We start from the raw sequence: 25,555 nt of genomic DNA, 5'->3' as shown, positions 1-25,555 counted from the left end.
TCCATCTCCTGAGTACAATCCGTCAATTTTCCAGCTTGAGTCATGTGAACATGATTTTCAAATTTATTTGAATAATAGCCATCACAGCAGATATCGAGATAGGAGGAGTTGCCGGAGACATTTTTAGGATCTCAAAGTAGATACTGCCATCAGCACTATCAGTAAGTGCTCTAAAAATGTAAACCAGTAAGTTCCTTTCCAAGTTGAATTCTGTTAAGGCTTCTTAGATGGTTTTTGTTGCAAATAACAAAGACACATGTGTGTTTGATCTTGATATGTGACTGCATGCATCTGTTCTAAATTTCCAATCGGTGTATGGCAATAGATCTCATGCGGTACATCTGAATGGTCATTGAACTTTGTTATTATATGATTGATTAAATGTCCTTTTGTTAATGAAAATCAAGTTCTTAATATAGTATTAGAAATTATATCTATATTATTAAAGTTGAAGTACACATTGAGATTGTTTGGCAATATGGATAGTAGTTAAAAAATAGTATTGTTTGGAAATTTGGATAGCAGTAAATTAGGAAAAAAGATAATGGGCTTATGCTACTAAAAAATTGAAAGTCCATTACATTATATTAAAAGATAATGGGTCTATGTTACTTGATATATATATTCAAATCAAAATAATAATTTAAAATTGATTTATATCAAAAATTCATTCAAAAATATACATATATTCAAAATTTGATTTTTACTAACATATTTTCCAATAACTATTATAAAAATATTTTCAATATATATAAGAAAAATACAATACAAAGCCCAATTTCAAACAGCAACTTAAATTATGGTTTTTATATTTCACATTAAATTTTAAAATATAATATATGAGATTATTTATATGATTGTACGTATAAAATATTATTAATTATAAGAAAACTTATTTCATGGTACGCATAAAATACGATTAATTATACGATAACACATATTTTGATGACACATATAAGGGTGGGTGTTCGGGTTAGTTTTCGGGTTTTTTTTAGGATTTCGTGTTCAGTTTAAATCTTTGAGGATTTGGTTCGTATTAGGATAATCAATTTAAGTAGGTTTGGTTTAAATATTTGGATAGAGGATAAATAATTATTTAAGTATTTTTGGAGTTTTGAGTATATTTTAATTATTTAGGATATTTACGTTTGATTATTTGTATATATTTTCAAGCATTTAAGCAAACTTAAAAGTATCATATATATTCTGGATGTTCTTATATATATTAAATCTAAAAATAATTAATATATATAAGTATATAAATCTATTTTGGATACCCAAAATACTTCGGTTCGGATTAGATTTCAGTTCTTTAAATACCAAAATTTGAATAATTCAGATATTTAATCAATTCCGATTCGGATTTAGTACTACTTATTCGGATTGAGATCGGTTCAATTCTTCGAATTCGAGTTTTTTGCCCAACCCTATATAGTGACATAAAAATCAAATAACATCTATTTTTTTAAAAAATATACCCGCACGGGCGTGCGGGTCAAAATCTAGTTATTATTATTATTTCTGCTTTTTGTTTCATACATGGATTTTTTAGATTCTGGTAATATAAGCTTTATGAGTTCGTCTCTTTACATGTCTTAAACTGTGGTAGAAGAAAGAAAGAACAATTATACTGAAACAAGACGAACTAAGTGACCTTCGTATCAAAACCATTTTAGCATGAATGAATTCCCACTATAGTAAACAGTTAATGTTATATACATATTTCATGGAAAGTAGGAGGTTGGATAACCGAGATGTGAGTAGAGGGTTTATGAAAAAAAAACAAAAGACAAAAGGTGCGACTATAAGCTATTAGCTAGGTAATACTTAATTAACATACTTGAGCACACTTGAGTAAGCATAAAATCAAACGTATGATAAAGCTTTTCTCTTCTAGGTTGAGGACAATACACGTAAAATATAAAAACAAGAAGCATTTGTAATCGATGGATGATGTACAATGATCATGCAAGCCTATTTCGAAAAAAACTTTAGTTACATATCATGTATTAGCTTGTGGAATCCAAAGAAAACTATAATATAGATTTTTAACCACAATACAATATTTGTTATACTTTGTTAATAATTATTTTGATCACCAATCCATTCTAAGAAAATAACAGTATTATGTAAATACGATTATGAACATTATTCAAACAAATTGTATATAGATAAAAAATACATCAACGGAGATGGATGATGAAGAGGAAGAAAAAAATAAAAGATAAATATTATAATATCCTTAAACATTATAAATTTAACGGTTTTAAAGCCAAAATAAAATTTAAATGGATTGTGCATAAAATTTATTTTAATTAAAATTAAATAAATACGATAAAAGTATTCAGATTAAACTAAGCTTATATCATTTTATATTTTTTTCATCACGTGATATATAATTTACATTAATAAAAATAACTTATTTTGAGTAGTAAAAGATTCAAATCTAATAGACCAAAAATATTTAATTTCTTAAAAAATTTTTTTTTTAAAAACAAAATTGTCTAATGATTTATATTTTAATAGAAAGTGTTAATATATACATAATATTAAAATAAATTAAAATGATAGAATTAAAAATAAATATTATGGAAATACCCCAGCCGTAGCAAGACGATCTCTGATCTGATTTTTTTTTAAATATTGACTAAACCACTTTCATCACAGGAACAACAGCCAATCTGAAATTCAACCCTTCTGAGCTTATACGAAGCCATTGTTTTCAGAAATACAAATAATAATAGTTTGAAACTCTTGACTCCGTTTTTATTTTAAATTTCCGTCGACATATGACTCTAACTTATTTACAGTTCTACATTTCCCATTCTGATGAAAAACATCCTATTAAAACTGACCCTATAAGTTAAATAAATGGCTTCAAATACAGAGTCCCTAATATGTATTTACTACCTTATTTACACAGCAAATAAAATAATTATATTTCAAATAAGTCGACACAACTGGTGCATAACATAACCTCATAAAATATAATCCATACAACAAAAACTAATCAAGCATACTTATAACTAAAAAAATAATAGTAATATTAAAAAATAGATTGCATATTTTTTATAAATATTTATTGTTAAGAATAAATAGTCATTCATATATTTCGATGGGAAACAATATATATATATATATATATATAATTTTTAAAAGGGTGTTTGTTTTACTAATTAACAATTCATATTAAAAATACAATGCAGCTATTTAGATCAAATTTTGAATAGTTATTTAGTTTAATATAATAATATTTTATTGTTAACTATTTTCCATACTCTTTTGTATTCTTTTGTATTATGTTATAAATATCTAAACATCAATCACAAAATTTCGGTGAGAATTTAACAGCTTATTAATTTATAGTCATTTTTTCAAGTTCAACACATAATATACTGAGTACGAAAAAAAACATAAAAATCACTAAGATTTGATCATTATATTTTATTTATTTCAGCCAAATGCTCTATTGGGTTTAAAATATAATTTTATATATATTATTTATTTTAGCTTATGTTTTACTCTTAATTGGGTACTTATGCTGTGGTTATGGAAGTTGTTATTATATAATAACTTATGAGTTGCATCTAATATCCAAAAATATTGTTAATTATTGATTCAGATGTATATATTAGCACACTCACACCTAAAAAGAAAATGAACTCTGCACTGTATGCATTAACAATATTGTAAGTAAAGAGAATTCAACGAATTGCCGTGCAACCATATCTTTCACCACCAGTGCATCGTTGACTGGTTTATATCAAATTTAAGCTGCCCAACATGTCAAGATACGATACTTTAATATTAGTATTTCCGGTTTACACAACTCATAATTAACCGACCTAATAATAAATTTTACTCATAAATGCTTACTTAATCTATAATTATAAGTTTGTCTATTTCCTTGCTATTAATACTCTTTAGATTCATCCAACTCCAGAAAATTTCTAAAAATAATGTGATGGCACCATGAAAAAAATACTTATCAATACGCCATGGTATATTTAGTCATCAAATACAATAACATATATAGAATTTAACTAATATGTATATTTTAAAATATAACAATTTATATTGAATATTTACTCTAACTATTTACATAATTTTTAAAATAGCGCCCCGCCCGTAGGCGATCCTAGTTCTTATATAGTTTGAATATTTTTTATTTTGTTGTGAATCTTAATTCAAAAGCCCGTCTTAAAGCATTGAGGACTGTTGGTGTGTAGTCTACAAAGTGAACACGTAAATTATATAGAGGAAAACAAATTTAAATTTTGACCATTTTAGGGTAAAACTAATGTATAGAGCCGAATCGCATGGGTCATAGACGTGTTGTCTTTTGTATAGCAACTGGGATCCACTCTTGTTTTAACGTTATAAGAACAAGGAAGTCCATTGACTAATAATTACTTATTAGGCAGATTTCAAGGAAAAAAATAATACATTTTGTCAATCTAAGCGACTTTTGGCGGTCTATAAACTAGTATTATTGAAACTTAAAAAACGTGAGCGAACCATGTCTCGACAAAAAAAGCCAAATTATATACAAAATCATAGATTTCAGGCTTTTGTAACTTGGATTTCAGTTTGTTGACAGAATTTGGTTGTGCTAATCTTCTATTTATACGGTCTAAATGAAATAGTTCAACTTGACAATAGACAAAATAGGACGTTAGGTTAACATGTCTATGCGTGAGACAGAGAAAAAACAGATAGACATAGATAGATGATAGATACATGCGCAAGATAATGTTTAATATGATTTTGAAAACATCAATCATCAAGCTAGAGAAACATATTTAAAATTTCTTATAGGTTCTGGTATTGTCAAATTTTCAAAATAAATCTCAAGGCTAGTTTACTCGTTGTAATATCATTATCTAAATAGCCACCTCCCATTGTCTTCGTATTACCTTCAACCACGTAAATCTATATTAGTTTGAAGACATTTATATTAGCTTTATAAATATATAAAGCTGATGTAGTTTATTTACATTAGGACGTAACAGGAAGTCCTTTATAGAAATGATAAAAAAATGTGATTGATAATGCGATTGTACTCCAACAATCTGTCAGTGTCTATTGCTTGTGGGAGCATGTCCCTTGGGGTGACTCGGATACGCATTTAATTTTTCTTTTATTATTATTGATCTGGCTAGTGGCTACCATTCAGTTGAATTTCGAGTAAATTATGTTTTCAATGAACTAAAGAATCTCTTTATGCAAACTGATGCACGTGAAAACTAGGCTGGTTGTTGAGTTTCTTGTGTTTGATTGTCCATTTTTATTACTCCTCTTTCATTATAAATGTCGTTTTGACATTTTTTTATGGAGATTAAGAAATATATATAATAGACTAATATATTCTTATTTAATGTATGATTAATTAAATGATAATAATTTAAATAAATATTTATTGGTTATTCAGTAAAAAAAAATAGATTTAATGTACAAAATTACATTAAAAATGTAGAATGACACTTATTTTGAAAGAAAATAAAAAACCTAAAGTGACACTTAATATGAAACAGAATGAGTAATATAATTTTAAGATACCGTGGAAATGAGTGATGAACACTAATTTCAAATTCGAAATTAAATAGTAATACTTTTTATGAAATGTCATACTCCTTCCGATTAAAAAAAAAACATATTTTAGCAAGAAAAAATTGTTCCAAAAAGATACATTTTTTTACATTTTCAATGCATTAATTAATTGTAAATCATACATAGATAAATATAATTGTGTTTATTAAAACTTTATTAATTAAAAATTATGAGAAATAGTTAATTACAGACAATAATGTATTAGTAACTAAAATATAACATTTTTTAAAATAAATGTAAAAATCTTAAAACATACATCTTCTTGAAACAGAGTGAGTAGTATTTTAAAGAGTAGATTCTCTCATAGTATAAACTTTTTTTTATCATAACTTATAAATAAGTGTATCTATTTGAAGTTAGTTTGTTAATATATCTTTACAAGTTTCAAAAATACACATATTATTCATTTATAACTTGCAAAAATGGTTTTCATGTAAACATGATATACTCGATAGCTAGCTAGTAATACTCAGCATTTGTTGTACTTCTGTCATGTTAACCGAATATATATAGATCTATGTTTGATAAAAATACTGTTATAAATCTTATTTATGTCAGGGTCTATGTCTTACCAAATATAGATAAATTTAATTTTACAATAACTTCTTTTTGAAGCCGTCAATTTTCAAATGCTTAGGCATATAATTTAACAAATGCTGCGGCAAATCCATCCACAGTGTAGAGATATAGTCAACACTCAACAACCCTATTTATATAATATAGATAGATACAAAGGGTCATTTGCAAGTACCCTTTTACTTCGTATCCAAAAAGAGTATTGGATCATTTCCCCCTCAAAACAAAATAATTGTAGGAAAAAAAAAGAGTTAGGGTTCTTTTACTTCTGGAGATTAGTTTACAAAGATGAAGAAGAGGCAAGTGGTGATAAAACAGAGAAAAATCTCTTACACTACGACTACTTCTTCGAGCAACGTCCGTTACGTTGAGTGCCAGAAGAATCACGCCGCTAATATAGGCGGCTACGCCGTTGACGGTTGCCGTGAGTTTATGGCAAGAGGTGGCGAAGGAACCGACGATGCTTTGACGTGCGCTGCTTGTGGATGTCACCGGAATTTTCATCGGAGGGAAGTTGAAACGGAGGTTGTTTGCGAGTATTCTCCTCCTAATTGAATCATTAACGAAGATGGGTACATGGAAGAAAACCCAAGAAAGGTATTGGTGATTTATATTAAAAGAAAAAAAGATTCTACTTCTATTGAATTATAATATTAGAGATGTATTTATCTATGTATATGGTTATTGATGTATATTCAAATACTTACAGTAACGCCAATCTATATGATTAATGATTCTTCAATCTTGATGTGATGGAGTACTATATACTTCAGCTTCAACTATATATGATTTGATCCATTTAAGATTACACACAATTCTTTTTTTTTTGTTCTTTCGGATCTTGATTTTCTTTTTTACCATTTTAAGACTCTTAAGAAGCCTATTTAGGTACAATGAGCCGTATATAATTTTGTGTTTGATTCTGAAGAGGTACGTAAACTATACCTTTCCCTAAACGCAAGAGTTTCTTTAGTCGTACACTAATCTTGATTGAGCTATTCACAGATAGATATTGTAGTCTATATTTGTATGCTAATATGTTGTAAGCGGATTTGAAGGAGATTAATCCTTACAAGTAGACCTGTGCAGGGAGCGGATACCGATAAATTCGCAGTATCCTTGATCCGCTCCGTCCAAAACGAAGATCTACTTTTGTGATTCGCTTCGATCCAAAAAATTCTGGATATCCGAATTATTTAAATATTTGCGAATTATTTGATTCAATTCGCAATAAAAAACAATATATAATATTAAAATTAAATAAAAACTTTTAACATATCAATTTAAAATTAAAATACAATATCATACTAACAGATTGACATTTTTAACAGAAATTATAAAAAAAAAATATTAACAAACTTAATAAGAAAATTCACATGTTAACCTTTGATTCAACATAAGAATTAAATTGGATATGTAATAACCCAAAACAATAACTTAAAATATAAAAGATAATCAAATCTATATATATAAAGAAATGTTCGCCTCTCTCCCGTGAAGCCACGTCATCAATTCGTGCGTTCTGGAAGTGACACGTGTCCCATTTTATATTTAAGACCAAAATAAATAAATGCAGTTAAGGGTAATTGAACTCAGCACCTCTAGCATTAGTAATTTCTCTTAGAACCACTAGGCTAAAGTCACTTTTTATAAATATGTGGCCGCGAAAATACTTATTATCGTGTCAGCTGGAAGTCCATGCTTCTTCTGCTTGTGGCCAGGGCCGACACTGAACTGACATCAAGATGAAGATCGTGAAGTTAAAAACTTTGCTCCAAACAGTTTTGCAATGTTTCCAACCTTTATAACTTGATGCATATAATATATATCAAAATACATTTGTTGTACACGCTTTTATTAGTTTTGCTTTTAAAATAAAGTATTTACAGTTATAAATGTTTTGTGTCAGTGAAGTAATGGTTGAAAAATCTCTATACATATGTCATTTTAAAATAACACCAACTTCTATATATAGTCAATACATATGTCCATGTTATATTCTAGACTAAATATTTTCTCTTTTAAAAATATAGAAAACAATTTTTTTAGTCTACAAGCAAATGTTGTAGAGCAAGTATGCATTATACAAAATAATATATATTTAAAATCCATACACAAAAACATAAAAGTTGTTATATGCCTCTTTCTGACACATGCACACTCCACTATGAATAAAAATTAAAAAAAAACAGTATTGTCATCAAACTTTATCACAAATCCACATTTGTACATCTATAATTATGAGTTGGACAATTAGTTAATTTGATACAATATCAAAGCAAGAATAATCGAAAAACAACTATACCACCGCATACTAATAAGTAAGACATAACAAATAACCAAATTCTTGAATCTTAAAATAAATTTCAACTCGAGCATTTAGTGAATATCAAATTAACTAATATCCCGCCCGTAGGGCGGGCCGACCCTAGTTATATCATAAAATATGTATAGATATAATAGTTTGTATATACAATTATATTGTATATCTATTAATATAAAGATTAGATTGGATATCCGACTTTCCAAAAATAATTATTTGCTTCATTTTTTACGGATATCACATTTTGATATTTGCTTTGATTCGAAGCTTTACTGATATCTGGATTTTTCCAAACGAATAAAATTCGGATCAAATTTAACAGATAATTTGCCTATCCCTACTTACAAGATAAGAGAACTTGCACTGAAAGAGATGAATAGATCCTTAGGAGCGCTTGCCATCTCTTTCACTGCTTAATATCAAGTTTCAGTAGCACATGTCTGATTATGAAGCATATGGTCAATGACAGCAACAGAAAATAGGGGATGTTCTGATTTATAAATGGAAACCCAAATTAAAAAGCGAGTAAATGGTCAATGACAGCAACAAGAAATGGGTATGTTCAGATTTGTATATGGAAACCCGAGTTAATAATCGAGTTAAGTCTTTGGTCTTGTTCTTCTATATCTATTGCTAGATATGACAGTTTTAGTTAACACGATTTTATAACGTAAAAATTGAAATTAATGCATACAAGTACCAATAATCCTATGTTCTTCCCTTTGCCTCTCTCTCTCTCTCTCTCTTGAATATTCGACCCACCACTACACATACAAAAGATTCCAATACCATATTCTAGACTTGTTTTTAAAAAGATGACTTTCAAAAATATTGTTATAACTTCAATTTTTATTGTCATGGCCACTGGCCAGTGTCAAATTATGTGGAGATCATTTACAAACTTTAAATAGAAAAGGTTAATAGTTTTTGTTAACTGTTTACCGGCCAGTTCATGGTATACATGTTAAAGGTAAATAAAACAAGAATATGATTTTGAAAGCACCACTTACATAAATTAACAGACGGTTCTGACTTCTGTATATTTTTAGTAGTGAAAGTGAATCTTTAGATATTTCAATTGAAATAACTAGCCATCTCGAAAAAAATCATATTTGTTAAGAGAAAATATCTCAATCAGGGGGCGGACGGAGGCTCGACGGTACGGGGTCACATGCCCTCTACTGATTTCTGATATTCTTATATAATTTAAATAAATTTGGTTACTTGTTCTTAGCTTTTGGTGAATAAAAGGAAAAAGTTCCCCCAACTCTATATGTTTTTGGGATTTTTTGTATTGTGCCTCCAATTACAAGGATTCCTGCATCCGCCCCTGATCTCAGTGGAGTTATTTTCCCCTTTTATATATGTGTAATGTGTATTAATATGTGTGTGAATCATGATTTTAATCTCTACTAATAAAAGGGAGCTTTTGAGGCTCCATAGGGCGTCCACATCAGCGGAAAAAATTTATTCCGAAAGATGACACGTGGCATAAAATATAGTTTTACATTTTAATATTAATTATTTTCGAAAATTGTAAAAAATATGTAAACATACAGCATTAAAAATAGAAAAACTACATTAAACATATGTAAGATTACTATTTTTCACTTAAAAAAAAAAGACGGCTTATCTCCATAATGTAACATTACCGTTTTATAAAAAAAAAACATTATATATAATTTCGAAAATAATAAATATAAGTAAAACATACAACATAAAAAATGGAAATACTACATTAAACATAAATATGTTTGACTATTTGTCCAAGTTCTTCTATTAAACATTGCCGTTTTACATTAAAAATAGAAAAATACGTAAAGATTTAAACATCTATCTTAAATATAAAATATAAACATTAACTAAATATAAAGTATAAAAAAGAGAAATACTCAATATATAAAAAAATAAATAATAAGTAAATATTATAAATATATAAATATATGAATTATATATACAATAATAAGTAAATGCACAATTTTTTAAAAATGGAAAGAGTATATTAAATATTAAACATCTATCTTAAAATGTAAAATATAGATATTAAGTAAATAGAAAATATAAGAAAAAGAAATACACAACTTAAAAACAATGGAAAAAGTATATTAAGATTTAAACATCTATCTTAAAATGTAAAATATAGATATTACGCAAATAGAAAGTATAAGAAAAGGAAATACACAATTAAAAAAAATAGAAAAAGTACATTAGTATTTAACATCTATCTTAAAATGTAAATCAATCTTAAAATATAAAATTATTAGTAAATAGAAAGTATAAGAAATAGAAATACACAATATAAAGAAAATAAATAATAAGTAAATATATAATATAAGTGAATACCAAATTTAAAAAATGGGAAATTACATTAAGATTTAAAAATATATATTAAAATTTAAATATAGATATTACGTAAATAGAAAGTATAACAAATGGAAATATACAATTTAAAAAATGGAAAACATACATTAAGATTTAAACATCTATCTAAAAATGTAAAATATAGATATTAAGTAAATTAAAAGTACAAGAAATGGAAATACATATACATGAAAATAAATAATAAGTAAATAATGTAAATATATAATATATGAATTATATATGTAATAATAAGTAAATACACTATTTTTTTAAAAATGAAAAAAGTTCATCAAGTATTAAACATCTATCTTAAAATGTAAAATATATAATATAAGTAAATACACAATTTAAAAAATGGAAAAAGTGCATTAATATTTAAATATCTATTTAAAAATATAAAATTTAGATATTACGTAAATAAAAATATAAGAAATGGAAATAAACATTTTAAAAAATGGAAAAAGTACATTAAGATTTAAGCATCTATCTTAAAATGTACTTTTATCTTTAAATGGTAGTAAATTATATAAAAATGGAAATACCACATTAAACAAACAAAAAAATGTATAGTTTTACATCAAGAAAGTCCCTATAAAACTCATTATTCCATCCACATCAACCTCACACTATTAAGCAAAATTTCAAAGCACTCGAGCAAAAAAATGGTTTCACTATCAACTCTTGCCGTCCCAGAAACCTTTAATGACATTGAATGAGATTTTTTTATAACAACAAACTTTTTGTTAGGTGGATTCATTGTTGGGAAACCCGCAACTTCCAAAAGCCAAACTTATTCATGGGAATTGAATTGCTTTTCATAGACTCAAATGTATTCTTACAAATTTAAATTAATCTAATCTATAATTTTATTGTTAATATTCATACTAACTCTTTCATGATCAAACCATTTCAGTTGATAACCATTCAAGCGTTTATCCCGAAACACTTCATTCCTCGCCGAATCAGGTATTGGTTCATGTTGGTTTAGTATTGTTTTTGGTTTACTAACCGGTTTAGGATGGTCTTATTGTAAATATAATTTAAGTTGGTTTAGCATATATTATGTTTAAAATAACTTAAATTAAATAATAATAATATTATGCTTAAAATATAATTTTAGAGAGTTTTCAAATATAGTTTACAGAACATTATAGGTGATGAATTTAATTTATTAAATTCGTTTATTACTTAAAACTAAGTTTTTTAAAAAACATACTGAGTTATAAATATTAATGATGGATTGGTGAGTATAACATGAAGACAAAAATATAAATATCTGATTTTCAAGATAAGAAATTCAGCTTTTATTCAGATACTCAATATATAATATCTTAAATTATGTTTTAAAAAATATACATAATTTATATATATAGATTAATCTTCCAAACTTAAACTATTATATTATATATGAATAATGTTTTTAAATAAAAATAATTTCTGATTTAAAATAAAAATAAAAACAACAAATGTTTATTTTCAAATAATGGATGTAATTTACATTATACTATCATTTAACAAGTATTAGATACGTTTTGATATATCATTATTTTCTATTCCCAGAAAACAATAAATTGTTAAACATCAATATCATCTAGGTTAAGTATACGAACAACAAAAATTCAAACATCACAAAAAATATTTACATAACCATTATAATACAATAATTTAATCAAAAATACAATTAAAAAATATATTAAAAAGAATAGTTATATACTTAATATTTGAAAATAAAAGATATTTTTGCTAAAATTGTACTTACCTGGCCAAGGAGATCGACCATCTTTTTACGGATCGATCGAATGTTGAGCATGTGGTCGATCCAAAAATACTCTGCAGTTTAATAAAATCTCTAAAACATTTATTACAACACTCAAAAGATAGTTTTGCTAAATATGATAACTAAATAGCCAATAAAATTACAAAAAAATATTTAAATAGTTAAAAATATGTTAATTTAACGTGTTAAAATTTAAAAATAAATTTTAATTATGACATGCATTTTAACATTTATATAAATATAAATCATAGCCTAAATATAAATAATTTAACAACTTAAATTAGAAAAAATAAAAATCCCGGGCGTAGCCCGGGTTAATCCCTAGTGCTTATTAAAGTAATTTAACTAATAACACACCGGCCCACATTTCAAATCATGTTATCAAATCGTTTAGGTTCATGTATTTTAATTCGCTCAATATGTTATAATCACTTTGAAGCCATTACAAATAACATAAAGCAATGTTTGTTACCAATACCACCAAAAACACATATTGGCTGCTTCTGGTCTCTTCTAAATGGCCACTCAAATTTGTTGGAAAAGAACACTGTAGTTTTTTTTTGTTTTTTTTTTCAATCTAAAGATAACTAAATCTATTTTAAAAATATTATTTTGGAGGAAACATGTAGTAATTTTAGGAATCTCTACGCACTTTTTTTTACCATATAATATAAGTGAGCTCTATAAGTCTTGTGGTAACTAATACATGGTCTTAGATCAGTTCCATCGGAGAGTTTTTAAAGTAGTAAGAGCACCTCCAATGGTGTTACCCACCATTAGAGTCTTTAGTCTTTGTTTAATATTTTTTTTTCTTTTTTTGAATAGTTAAGGACTCTAATCCCAAATGTTAGTCCAATGGTGTTATCCGTTTTGAAATCCTTAGCAAAAAAAAAAATAATTTTTAAAACAATAAAATTTAAAATTTTTATTTATTAAATGACAAAATAGAAACATACAACAATTAAACATTTTAATCATTACCAAACTTGTTCCAAATATTTTGAATCAAATCAAATTTCACTTGTTCATGTATATGTGGGTCACAAACTTGACTACGTATTTCAAGCATAGTACGGAGATTTGAAAGCCTACGAGTAAATGACATATCCACCTCTGAACTTCTACTCGACTCGCCTTCTTCAAACTCTGATATATCACACTGAGCGTATCCATTGCGTTCATTTTCCACTATCATATTGTGGAGTATGATACATGTTCGCATAACCATCCCTATTTGTCTCTTGTCCCACAAAATAGCCGGGTTTTTAACTATTGCAAATCGAGCTTGCAATACTCCAAAAGCACGCTTTACATCTTTTCGGATTGACTCTTGAGCTTTAGCAAATAACTGTTCTTCAGAACTTTGAGGGTTTGAGATAGATTGGATAAATGTAGACCATCTTGGATATATACCGTCTGTGAGGTAGTAAGACAAACCAAATGCGTGTGCCACGTCACTAAGGATCACCCCAATTTAATCCTTAATTACGGACCATTCCTTAGCTTATTTGCCTTTTTTACCAATATATATTAATTAAACTTAAGGATTAACTCCTAAGAATTATGCTAAAACCGCCGTTGCGGATGGTGTAAGAAACGATGATCACTTGACGTCGAGACAACAAAAGCATTAATTAGTCTGCATGAGATAATACAAAATTAGCATTAACATTGGATATATTTGTAGGGTTGGTTAGTAGTTAGCACTAGTAAATATGAAGGGAATGTTCTCAAACTGGGACCAATCAATACTTTCTTTTCGGATTTATATACAAATGTTATTACTCTAAGTTTTATAATATTATTCCTATATTAGACATATTCTTACGATGGTTACCATGACATTTTTAAAATATCATAACTGAACATTTTATATAGTATTCTAAAGTATTTTTGTTCTATATATATAATAGTTAACGCGAAGTTACACCATTTCTTATATTATAATATTATTTTGTATATCCAGATTTAAACTCAAAATGTAACCAAGTCATAATTTATTGGTTAGACAGACTAACGAAATAAATGTACGACCATATTTGTGTATAAATCTGTGGAAAAAGCATCCCTATGTTAATATTTTCTATATACTGTATTAAAATAAGAATTGTGGTACCACCAGGTATGAAGAATGTTTTCAACAATATTATTAATAACTTTGTGACCACCTTACCCAATTCCATATTCAATATTTAATAAGAAAAGTTTTACGTAACACTTTTTCACCCAAAAAAAAAACTAGAGAGTCAAACAACTACGGTAAATCGAACGCTGAATATGAATAATGTGATGCCTTTTAGTGTTTCAAAAAAAAAAAAGAATAATGTGATGCCTTTTTTTGTCGACTGGTGCCTTTTTCTCTATGATGTGATCCTCCTGAGAAGTACAATATTTAGCTGCCATCTATTGGTCCATATTTTGTATGAAGTATAGTATTCCACTAGCCCACAAGACTCCTTACAAAGCCCATTATGAGCCATTGATATTAAATATCAACCAAGTTCATGCAACATACTTTACAAGTGCAGGTTAATGATTAGTATTATCTTGAGATAAATTATTAATTTAATATAATTAGGTATGGTGGGTAAATAAGACTATTAAGTTAGTTATCAAAAAAATCATCATAATGCTTTTGTTTGATTTATCATCTAATTTTGTAATGATCACCAATTACATTTTCATGTTATCAAGTATCAACACATGATTTTTTCTTTAATAGTTGTTATTTAAAAAAAGTGTTGTCAAAAATAATTGTTGTCAAAATTTTCTTTAACAAATGTTGTTCAAAATTTGTTATTGTAGGGAGAATTTTACTTTATTAAAAACCAAGGCATAAACATAATAAGAAACAATGACAATATTACCCTTTAGTGTCTATCATGACATGATCTGATTGGTCAACAAAAACCCTTAAAACTCTAAATCATCTTGGCCCAACTTCACGCTTTCACCAAATGTAATAGAGAGTTCTAGGGTTTAAGCGGATGCTTTTCGCACAGAACGAGAGGCAGAAGAGGGAGCAGGAGTCGATTCCTCTGCGATTAGGTTTTCGTCAAGAGAAGTAAAAAATGGTGACGGACAAGAGCAAGAAGGCAAAAATTAAAAAGGAAAACGTCGAGCAAATCGATGGAGAGCTTGTCATCTCAATCGAGAAGCTTCAGGAGATCCAAGACAACCTCGAGAAGGTAATTTAAGATAAATTTTTTTTTATCTTTTTTAACTACCTGATATTTGGTATTGAGAATTGTTCTGTGTTTGATTGCTATGGTTCGAATTATGTGAAAAGTGTGTGTCTTTAAGATGAGATGTGGTCGTTTTCACATCAAGCAAACTGTTTCAGGTATTAGTTTTGCACCGCAATAAATGAGACTCAACACTTTGGTTTAATCTCATTTTGTGTTGGTAGATAAACGAAAAGGCTAGCGATGAAGTGTTGGAAGTGGACCAGAAGTACAATGTGATAAGGAAGCCTGTTTATGACAAGCGTAACGAGGTCATCAAAGCCATCCTTGATTTATGGCTAACTGCTGTAAGCATGATTCTCTGTAAACTATGTTCTGTTTTCACTTTCGAGCTTAAAAACATGTCTTTGTTGTCTAACTAGAATTGGAAATCTCATTTGGTTTGCAGTTTTTGAGCCACCCAGCTTTAGGTGAACTTTTGTCTGAAGAAGACCAAAAGGTTTGTGGCTTTCCTTAAGCATCCCTTGCCCTCATATTTACATTTATGTCATCATTTACATCATAGTTACCTCTTGATTCAACCTTTTTCTGTTTTGACAGATTTTCAAATATCTTAGCTCTCTGGATGTTGATGATGCAAAAGATGTGAAATCTGGATACTCTATCACTTTTTTAAGTTTCTTTTTAAATCACATATCTTTGTTATTATGCTATTGGTATCATTTTTTATATCTCCGATTGATATAAGAAGGCCAATCATAAGTTAATTTTATAATGATTGTGGTTAAGTTGTGAACTACAACACTTCAATCCCAACCCCTACTTTGAGGATGAGAAACTCACCAAGACTTTTACCTTCCTCAAAGAAGGGACAACAAAAATCACAGTCACACCTATCAAATGGAAAGAGGGCAAGGTAATTTAGACATAAGTTTATTTCTGGAATCGTTTGTCACTCTTTGATATTGTTGCTAACTATGTTTCTCAATTATAAAGGACTTACCAAATGGAGTGAATCACGAGAAGAACAGAAACAAACATGGACTACCTGAAGAGAGGTATGGTTCATTCATCTCCTCGTTAATTGGCACCAAGACTTTTCAGATTAGCAAATTACCTGATGACTCTATCTTGACTATCTTTTTCAGTTTCTTTACCTAGTTTGGCGATGCACAACACAAGGAGGACCTTGATGTAGATATTAACGACGAGGTAATCATCTTATATTACACTGACTTGTTTGTTTGTAAGAGTAACATCATGTCTTGCCCAATTTTGAACTTTGAGGTTTGTGTTGTAGCAGGTTGCCGATGTCATCAAGGAAGATTTATGGCCCAACCCTCTCACCTACTTCAACAATGTAAGCAATTCACCTTTTCATTATGTAATCTTAACTTTGTTTAGAGCATAAGATTTTGGTTAATCCTTATATGCAACTTTGTAGGAGGATGATGAAGAGGATTTTGATGAAGATGACGATGATGATGATGATGATGAAGATGAGGAGGTAAAAGTCTCATATAATTTCCTTTGCTTGGTTTAGTTTTCTTCTGAAAGTTCACTGCATCTATGATATGATGCGATGAAAGTTCAGATAGACAGAACGTGTTTATATTGTAATGTCTGAATCTATTCTTGTAAGTTTTTTACCTGCTAAGTTTTTTTTTTTGCAAATGAAGACTGTAGGGCAAAGAAGGTGATTCTGATGAAGATGATGACGAAGATGACAAAGATGGTGAGGAATGATGAGAGGGTTCCTTCCCCGTAAACCACATTTGCTTACATGTAATGTGTCAAGTTTGTGTGTTTGAAAAGTTTTTTTAATTTACGCAAAATGTCTCGTGACAACAAAAGACAAGACAAGCTAGTAGTATCTTTTGTTTGTATGAAAACTCTTTCCAGAATTTGTTGCAGTGTCCATACTTATAATGGTTTGTGAGTCTTACATAATCTTATCTTCTACTGTTCTGGTATAAAAAGCATTCTCTTGCGTATAACATAATCTTATCTTCACTCAGTGTCGATGCTAAAGATAAATAAATCAATCATGAATTCTTTTTGACATATTTATAATTTTTTATTGACACATGTCTTGCTTCTTGTGTGTTATCTAATGCAGAGTTAACGAGACCTAACTTTGACTTGGAAGCTAAAATTCTTTCCTCTGGGCAACTCTAATTATGATCTTCCATCTTCCTCAAGCTTTCTGGCTTTACTTGATAACGCAGTTTTGTAAAATTAATAAACAAATCTGATTTTAGCCGTTTGTAGATAAATTTACTCTCCTAGATATTTTATCAGTTTTCAATTATGTCTAGGGACACAATACATTTGACACACACTTTTCTGTTGTTCAATGACTTTACCACCCCTGAACTAACAAACATTATCTAGTTAAAACGAACCAACCAATACACGTGTTGTTTATCCAAAAGTAAAGTGAAAACCCTAATTCCGCCTAGAATCCAAATCTCTTTGTCTTTTTTAGTGCGACTCTGCTAACCCAGATATAGGGAAAAAAACGTACGTCTTTCTCGTTTCTCTAATACGCAAAGTCAGTTTTTTGAGACCCTTGTTCTTGTTTTAAATTTCAATTTAGAAATCCTCATCTCCTTTTGTTAAGATTTTTCTGGCTGGTGGTTTATGATGTGATTGATGGTGGCGAGGAAATGGGTGGCATCCATGGTAGTTATGGCAAGCAGAAGCTATGGGGGAGAGCTTCAAGTAGAAGAAGAGATCTTACGACGCAGAGGAGTAGTGGAAGCAGTTGAAGTGGATTTGTCTGACTGGTGATTTGTGAGGTGATTGATGTTGGCGGTGCAGATTCTGTGGAACTACGGAGGAGGTGGTGGTCAAAGACAGAAGGATAGAGGATGGTGAGGATTTAAGTATGGATTGGAAGAAGTTGGTGGTGGAAGAGAGGTGGTAGAAGGAGAGGGTGTTTGTAGCTACCATGGCTACTAATAGAAGCAAATTCAAGTTCATAGTGAACCCTGCCATTCTGTAGTTCCCTCAAGATCTTCTCTTTGCACGGATCCAAAGTTTTTTGAATTTCTCAACGTAGTTTTTTTTTTGTTTTCTTAGGGTTTGACTGCATTTTTTTGTGTGGATGTAGATGCAATTTTTTTAAGAGACTTTGTATCAACAGAGTTCTTGAATCGTTCTTCCTAAGTTAACTCAGAAGTCATGATCTCTCTAATGGAAGAAGACAATAGATTTGACAGTGGATGTGGATACAATTGTTATGAACACCAATATATTTTGTCTATTTATCTCTTCTCGTAACATTTTTGTCTATTGTGAATTGATTCACGAGAAATCTAAAAATGAAAATGCATACAAGATGTGTACAACCAATGCGTATATTAAAATCTTGTCCGTCCATAATTTGCTCTCATCTGTCCACAACTTCGTTATCAAACACAATCTCCAATAAATATTCACCACCATTGGATTAGCTAGATCTCTTTAGAAAATTTCAAACGTGTGGCTCAGATTAATATACACTTTCCCATATTCAAACTGAAATATCCACACTTCACCTGACCAAAACCATTTAGTTACTTTAACCTAACAAAATACAAACAAGTAAATGAGCGTGAGGATATAATGGTCCGCAAAAGGACAGCTCTTCAAGAAAGGTGTGCCAAATGCTAGATGTTTCCATGTGTAAAAAGAAACTCAAATGTGTCTGATCTCGTAAACAACTCATGTTTGTAATACCCTAATTAAGTTACATGTTCTCGCTTAATCATGACTAGAGTTTCATTCGTGTGAATATCTTTGAATTTTTTAGAAGTAAATATTTGCTTTGTATAATGGTGATATACATTTTTAAAAATTAATCTGTATTAAATAATTGTTTAATATGATATTTTAAATACAATAATTTTTTAATATATATTAAATAATTTTGCTTTTTGAACCGTCAAGTGAATCACCCATAATTTTTTATCATATATTTATTGTATTGCATTCGAATTGGACTATTATTTATATGAAAATATACATAAAATAATATTTTGACACACTAATTTATTATTTTACTTAACTATTTATATTTTACAGTTTAAATAAATATAATTTCACATTTATGAAAATAAAGTAGATTAATCCATTAGTTTAATAAATTCGAGGGAAAACCCTGCAAAAGTTTTGTTATATATGGTTTTCACAAATTATAATACTGTTTTAATTAATTATGTTTCTTTATTAAATAATGAATATTTAAAACTTAAAAATTATTAAAAGCAAGACACAAAATATATGAATAAGTAAGTATTTGTATTATGAATAATTATAGAATATAATTTTGAGATTATGTGGTAAATTGATTATCTATATTTTAGGAATATTCTATAAACATATTTGATTTCATTCTAAAAATGTACGATTTGTTATGTGTCAATTTATTTAACGTATCCAAACTTTTATGCAGAATATAGTGACTTTTTACTTTATCTACCCTTGCATTAATAGTTATGATTGAGAGCAATTGTATATTAAAACAATGATAAACAATTTGCTTAATTTGTGTGCAATCCTCTAAAACATCAACTAAATAAAAACAGAGGGAGTAATGACTAAATCTATGAGTAATTAATGTGTTAATGGCAAAAGATGTAATAAAATACATAAAAAGGAGTTAATAAATATATGCGGAATTATTATTTGAAAGACAAATAATGATGTAATTAGGATGGGTGAAGAAAATGTAAAAGCTGTAATAAAATATTTTAAACATGTAACTTTTGTACTTCTATTTTAATAATATATATATATATATATAAAGTTTAAAAATAATTAAAAAGTGATTCAAAATATATGAATAAGTAAATATATGTACTATGACTAATTACAGAAAATACATTTGAGATTATGTGGTGAAATGGTTATCTATATTTTAGGAATAATCTAAAAACACATTAGATTACCTTCTAAAATGTATATTTTGTCTAAAAATAAATAAATTATTTAGAATAGCGAATTATTAACCATTTGATTAACATAATAAAAAAGAGTCAGTAAATCAATTATTAATTATTTAGAATAACGAATTATGTAATTTTTATGCTTGTTTTAAACAACAAAAAGAATTAATGATGAAATCTATGAGTAGTTAATAACTTAATATGTTAATGACAAAAACTAGAATAAAATATATAAAAAGAGAATTCATAAATATATGTCAAATTATTATGGTAAAGACTATTAGTGAAGTAGTTAAGATGATTGAAAAATGTAAAAACTGTAATAAAACAACTTAAAATTGGTAAATTGTGTTTTGTATTTCTGTTTTAATAAGATAAAATATTTAAAGCTTAAAAATTATTACAAATTATGGATAAGTAAGTATTTTTATTATGAATAATTACAGAATCTACATATGAGATTATGTGGTGTACTGGTTATCTATATTTTAGGAATATTCTATAAACATATTAGATTGCCTTCTAAAATGAATAGTTTGTTTAAATATAAATTAATTCGTTCAAACAGCGAATTATAAACCGTTTGATTTAAATATTTAAATTTTAGTGAGTAGTCGAAATATTAATTAGTTAGAATAACGAACTAGGTAAAACAATTTCTGTTTTTTTCAATGATAAAAATAATTAATGATGAAATCTATGAATAGTTAATATGTTAATGACAAAACTGAAATAAATACATAAAAGAGAGTTAATAAATATCTGCCAAAATTAGTATGGTAAATACAATTAATAACTAGTTAAAAACCGCAATAAAACATTTTAAAACCGGTAAATTTTAATTTGTACTTGTTTTTAATAAGATAGAAGATAAATAGATGTCTTTAATTTCAACGTGTGTCTTTATGATTTCATAGCTATTGCAAAACGCAAAGATAAAGAAAGTGAAAACGGAAATTGTTAATCTCTTATTTGTTAAAAAAAAGAGAAATGTTTACTCGTCTTAAAAAGAAAGGAAATTGCTAGGTTATACTGAAAAATACAGTTCTGTCACCGACTAAAAAGATCTAATAAACATAGGGGCGACTTAACAATATAAAGGATTCTTGGGCGAAATTTTTTTATAGTTCTCTATAATTAATTAATTTTAATTTTATCATCATAATATTATTAAAGTATATAAAACTTATCTAAAATTATTAATTTATTTGTATTTTGTAAATATAAAAAAAAACAGACTATTATGTCTTTTAAATATTGTGTAAATATGAGATTGTAAGTGGAAAAAGAAAAGTTAGACCCTTGCTGTCATAAAAAAAAAAAAAAAAATCTGGGTCCTTTATAGTACTAAATTTGCTTGATTTTAGGTGGGCCCGTGCGATTCCACTGTTTGCCCTCCTACCTAAGCATTGGAGAAACAGTCTGGTCCTTGTGTTATAAATATAAGTAACCCTGTAGGCTAGAGCAAATCAGCAACAACAAAAAGCTTTTAACTCTCTTTCGCCTACTGATATTGCTTCCGTAAGTAGTCATGAAACACAAACTATCCCACGAAATCGATAACTACCCTGAATCAGACGATGCGGGCACACTCAGAGTCACGGCTAAGATCTTTGGCCAAGATGATAACTCGACATTCACGACTCTGTCCCTTGCCAAAGACTTCTTAGATGATGAGAACGAAGAGTGTAAAAGCAAAGAAGACTTGAACTACTTCTTGTTGGAAGCCGGAATCACCGAAGATGTTATCTATAATGCGATATTGGAGCTAATTGTTTATGTTGATGAGGTAACATGCCCTGAAAGTATCGAGTACTCTCCTGGCTGTGCTTTGAAAGTTCAGTTGGATCTTGTTCCTGATCATCTCGATGATGATGATGATGACTCTGAGATTCAAGAAGCTGCTCAAGTCTCGTTTGATGATACTAGCAATATCCGGTTTCGACCAGCTAGCAAGCTCGTGGTCAAGTCGCTACCCAGGAAAGTATACAAGAAGAAGAACGAGAACAAGAAGATGGTTAGCTTGGAAGAGTGCAGGATTTGTTTGCAAGAGTTTAGCAATGGAGGAATGGTTGTGACTTTATCATGTGGACATGAGTTTGACGATGAGTGTATCGTAAAGTGGTTTGAGACCAGTCATGTTTGTCCATTGTGTCGTCTCGAGTTACCTTGTCAAGATGATGAACTATAGCATGTCAAGATTGTTGGGTTGAACTCCGATTGCTTATTGTAATACATCATTGTTTAAATATCATTTAAATCTGATATTGTTGTTTTGTTACTTCAGAGTATGTTTTTATGTAGTATCAACATACCATCTTTTGTTGTCTCAAACACCTGGCCAACATCAACATAGGAACAATATATAATCATTATCATTTATACAAAATATAAGGTTCCTAGACAACATCTTTTACATGCAAAATGCCTAAAACTCCCCTGAGTACATGATACAAGCTCTCATACATACTAACACATTATACAGGTACACACTCTATTATACATTCAAACTAGTCCTTCTTAAGATGTAAGTCCAATCATCATCTATAGAATAGATTACAAACTTGAGCCCTCTCTTGAGTTAGTTTGGTTGCTGCAATCACCAAGGATACATAGACATGTTCATTTTAGTGGATCATATATCTAGATAGTTTCAATGGAAGGTGTGAAAAACGCAAAACCTGGTTGTAAGAAGTTTGACCCAAACATTGAATCTGAAACCCAATTTTGACGATGATGATCAGTGGCAAACATGGGTTGATCATGAGGGATTTGAAAGCAACTACTACTACTAGCTGTTGGATCAAACATTGATGAAGGATCTTGTTGTTGTTGCAAGTTGTTCAATTCCATTTCAGTTTTTCTCTCCTCTTGACCTTCTTCCATTCCAAGAGTAGTACCAAATGTGTAGGATACAAATATTCTTCCCCAATATATTCGAAACCCAAACAACCATCTCCTTGCTGTTCAAACTGCTCAAATTTTTGTCCAGGTTTGTTGCATTTCTGATCTTCTTGTTTTACAGACTCAAAGAAGCAGTCTGAGTAAACAGTAAACGAACCATCAATCTCTCTGTTTTCTGTTCAAGCATGACTTGAGAGAGCATTTTTGGAAGTGAATAGTAACTATATACTGTGACTTGAACTCTTACCTATTAGGAAGAAAGCTGAAATCACCATGTAATATTGTTTGCTGGTTACTGTTATCAGGAAGCCAAGTCATGGAGTGAGCTTCTTGCATGGCATTATTACCTCCCATCACCAAGGGCAACTGTATCATGTTTTGAAACTGCAGTTTTAAAGCTTTGGTTTTGTTCAGAAATTGTCCTCATGAAGACAGAGAGTGTGTGAGAATATAAAGGTCTCACATCGAGGATTTGAGTGGGACATAAATAATATATAAAGGACTTGAACCAATCCACCTACTGCCAATTGGTTTAGGTTGGAAGCCCAAAAAAGTGAGAGATGGGGAGAGAGAACAAATGGTTTTAACCTGTGTGGTTATACATTCTATTGGCAAAAGTTGGTTCTTTCCATAATGTTCCTGCAAAGTGAAGAAACCCACTGATGCTCATATGATTGAGTTGAAAGGAGACTAAATTTTATACACCTTGTGAAATTGTACTTTTTCAATAGATTTCCTCAATGATTCTTCCAAAAAAATGAGGTGCTCAGCGTTTTCTATTTTATTGATGTTTGTCCAACAACTGAAAACAGCAACCATAAGAAGAAGAAGACTCAAATATGACTGAAACTAGATTTCAAGATAGTTGAAAAACTAAAGAAAGTATAATATTTTCACACCTTAGGCCTTAGACTCCTATGAAACTCCATAAGCTGAGCTTGGAAAATGGCTACATGGTTACTTCGACCCTGTCGTGGTGGTAAAGGTAACAAAAACTTTAGCAATCTGACTCCGAGAGCTTTAAAAGTATCTAACAAAATTCAAGAAACCATGATGGTTGATACATACCTTGATAGTTTGATTCCTTCAACATAAAGAGAAGACACCATATCAGAGGCTTATTAACGACAAAAGTATGGTATATGAAGTCATAGCAAGTACCTTGCTCCTAAAAACTCATGTATGTTTACATCATGATCAAGCTTCTTAAAAGTCTTCTTTAATGCCTGCAGTGGAGAAAATAGAAATAAGCTCAGATATGAAACAAAAACGTTCATGTGAAAGGAAGTAATAGGTTTATTCTTTACTTCAAGGCTCTCCAGCTTCCTGTTATGTCAAAAAACCCAACACTTTATTTTAGTTCAATAACACAAATTACATGATAGGGTTGAGAGTAATCATGGTTCCTACCTAACTCTTTATGGTTTTTAATGAAAGCTCGTGTTCAAAAAAAAAAGGGTTGAGAGTAATCTATAGTTACATAATAATGCTTATGTACCTTTTTGTCCTTTCTTATGGAGTTATTTGAGCAAACTAAGAAATAACCTCTTCAATGCATTTATATCATTTATATTTCAATTTGTTTTTTGTTTTTATGATTTCACTAGGTGTCTTGCCCGCATATGCGGGCTTAATCGTTTTACAAATATTTACTAGTTTATTTTTTATTAATTCAAAACCCAGCATAATAACTTATTATTTATGTTTTCGAAAAAATTAAATCAAACATATATATATATATATGAAAAAATCTAATTAAATATATATGTTTAATTAAAATTTATTAAAGATAACATTGATTTTAACCACTGAATTTATTATAATTGTTTAATAGTTTATTTTTAAATTTTATAATTGAAAAATATGTTTTAAGATAACAACACAATAT

At 28.8% G+C, this 25,555-nt stretch overlaps 1 protein-coding gene, 1 long non-coding RNA gene and 1 pseudogene across 2 annotated transcripts; 2 read left to right on the top strand and 1 right to left on the bottom strand.

Moving 5' to 3' along the window:
* The first annotated feature begins 1,354 nt into the window (after positions 1-1,354).
* On the top strand, positions 1,355-7,631 carry LOC103872686 (mini zinc finger protein 3). The gene has a single exon (XM_033272268.1). It carries the CDS (start codon positions 6,475-6,477, stop codon positions 6,739-6,741), a length of 267 nt encoding a protein of 88 aa, XP_033128159.1. The 5' UTR covers positions 1,355-6,474; the 3' UTR covers positions 6,742-7,631.
* A 5,344-nt stretch (positions 7,632-12,975) lies between these two features.
* Positions 12,976-18,996, top strand: LOC103872685 (annotated as a pseudogene).
* LOC117125807 lies at positions 18,875-25,438 on the bottom strand. The gene is made up of 2 exons (XR_004448195.1): positions 23,915-25,438; positions 18,875-23,803 (listed from the first exon to the last, which is right to left on the bottom strand). It is a non-coding gene; the product is annotated as an uncharacterized LOC117125807 (long non-coding RNA).
* Between the last annotated feature and the right edge of the window lie 117 nt (positions 25,439-25,555).

The sequence above is a fragment of the Brassica rapa genome, chromosome A06 (genome assembly GCF_000309985.2).
Source record: "Brassica rapa cultivar Chiifu-401-42 chromosome A06, CAAS_Brap_v3.01, whole genome shotgun sequence".
NCBI classification, from domain to species: Eukaryota; Viridiplantae; Streptophyta; class Magnoliopsida; order Brassicales; family Brassicaceae; genus Brassica; species Brassica rapa.
Note: the sequence above shows the minus strand (reverse complement) of the source record. Positions and strands in the feature narration are given on the sequence as shown.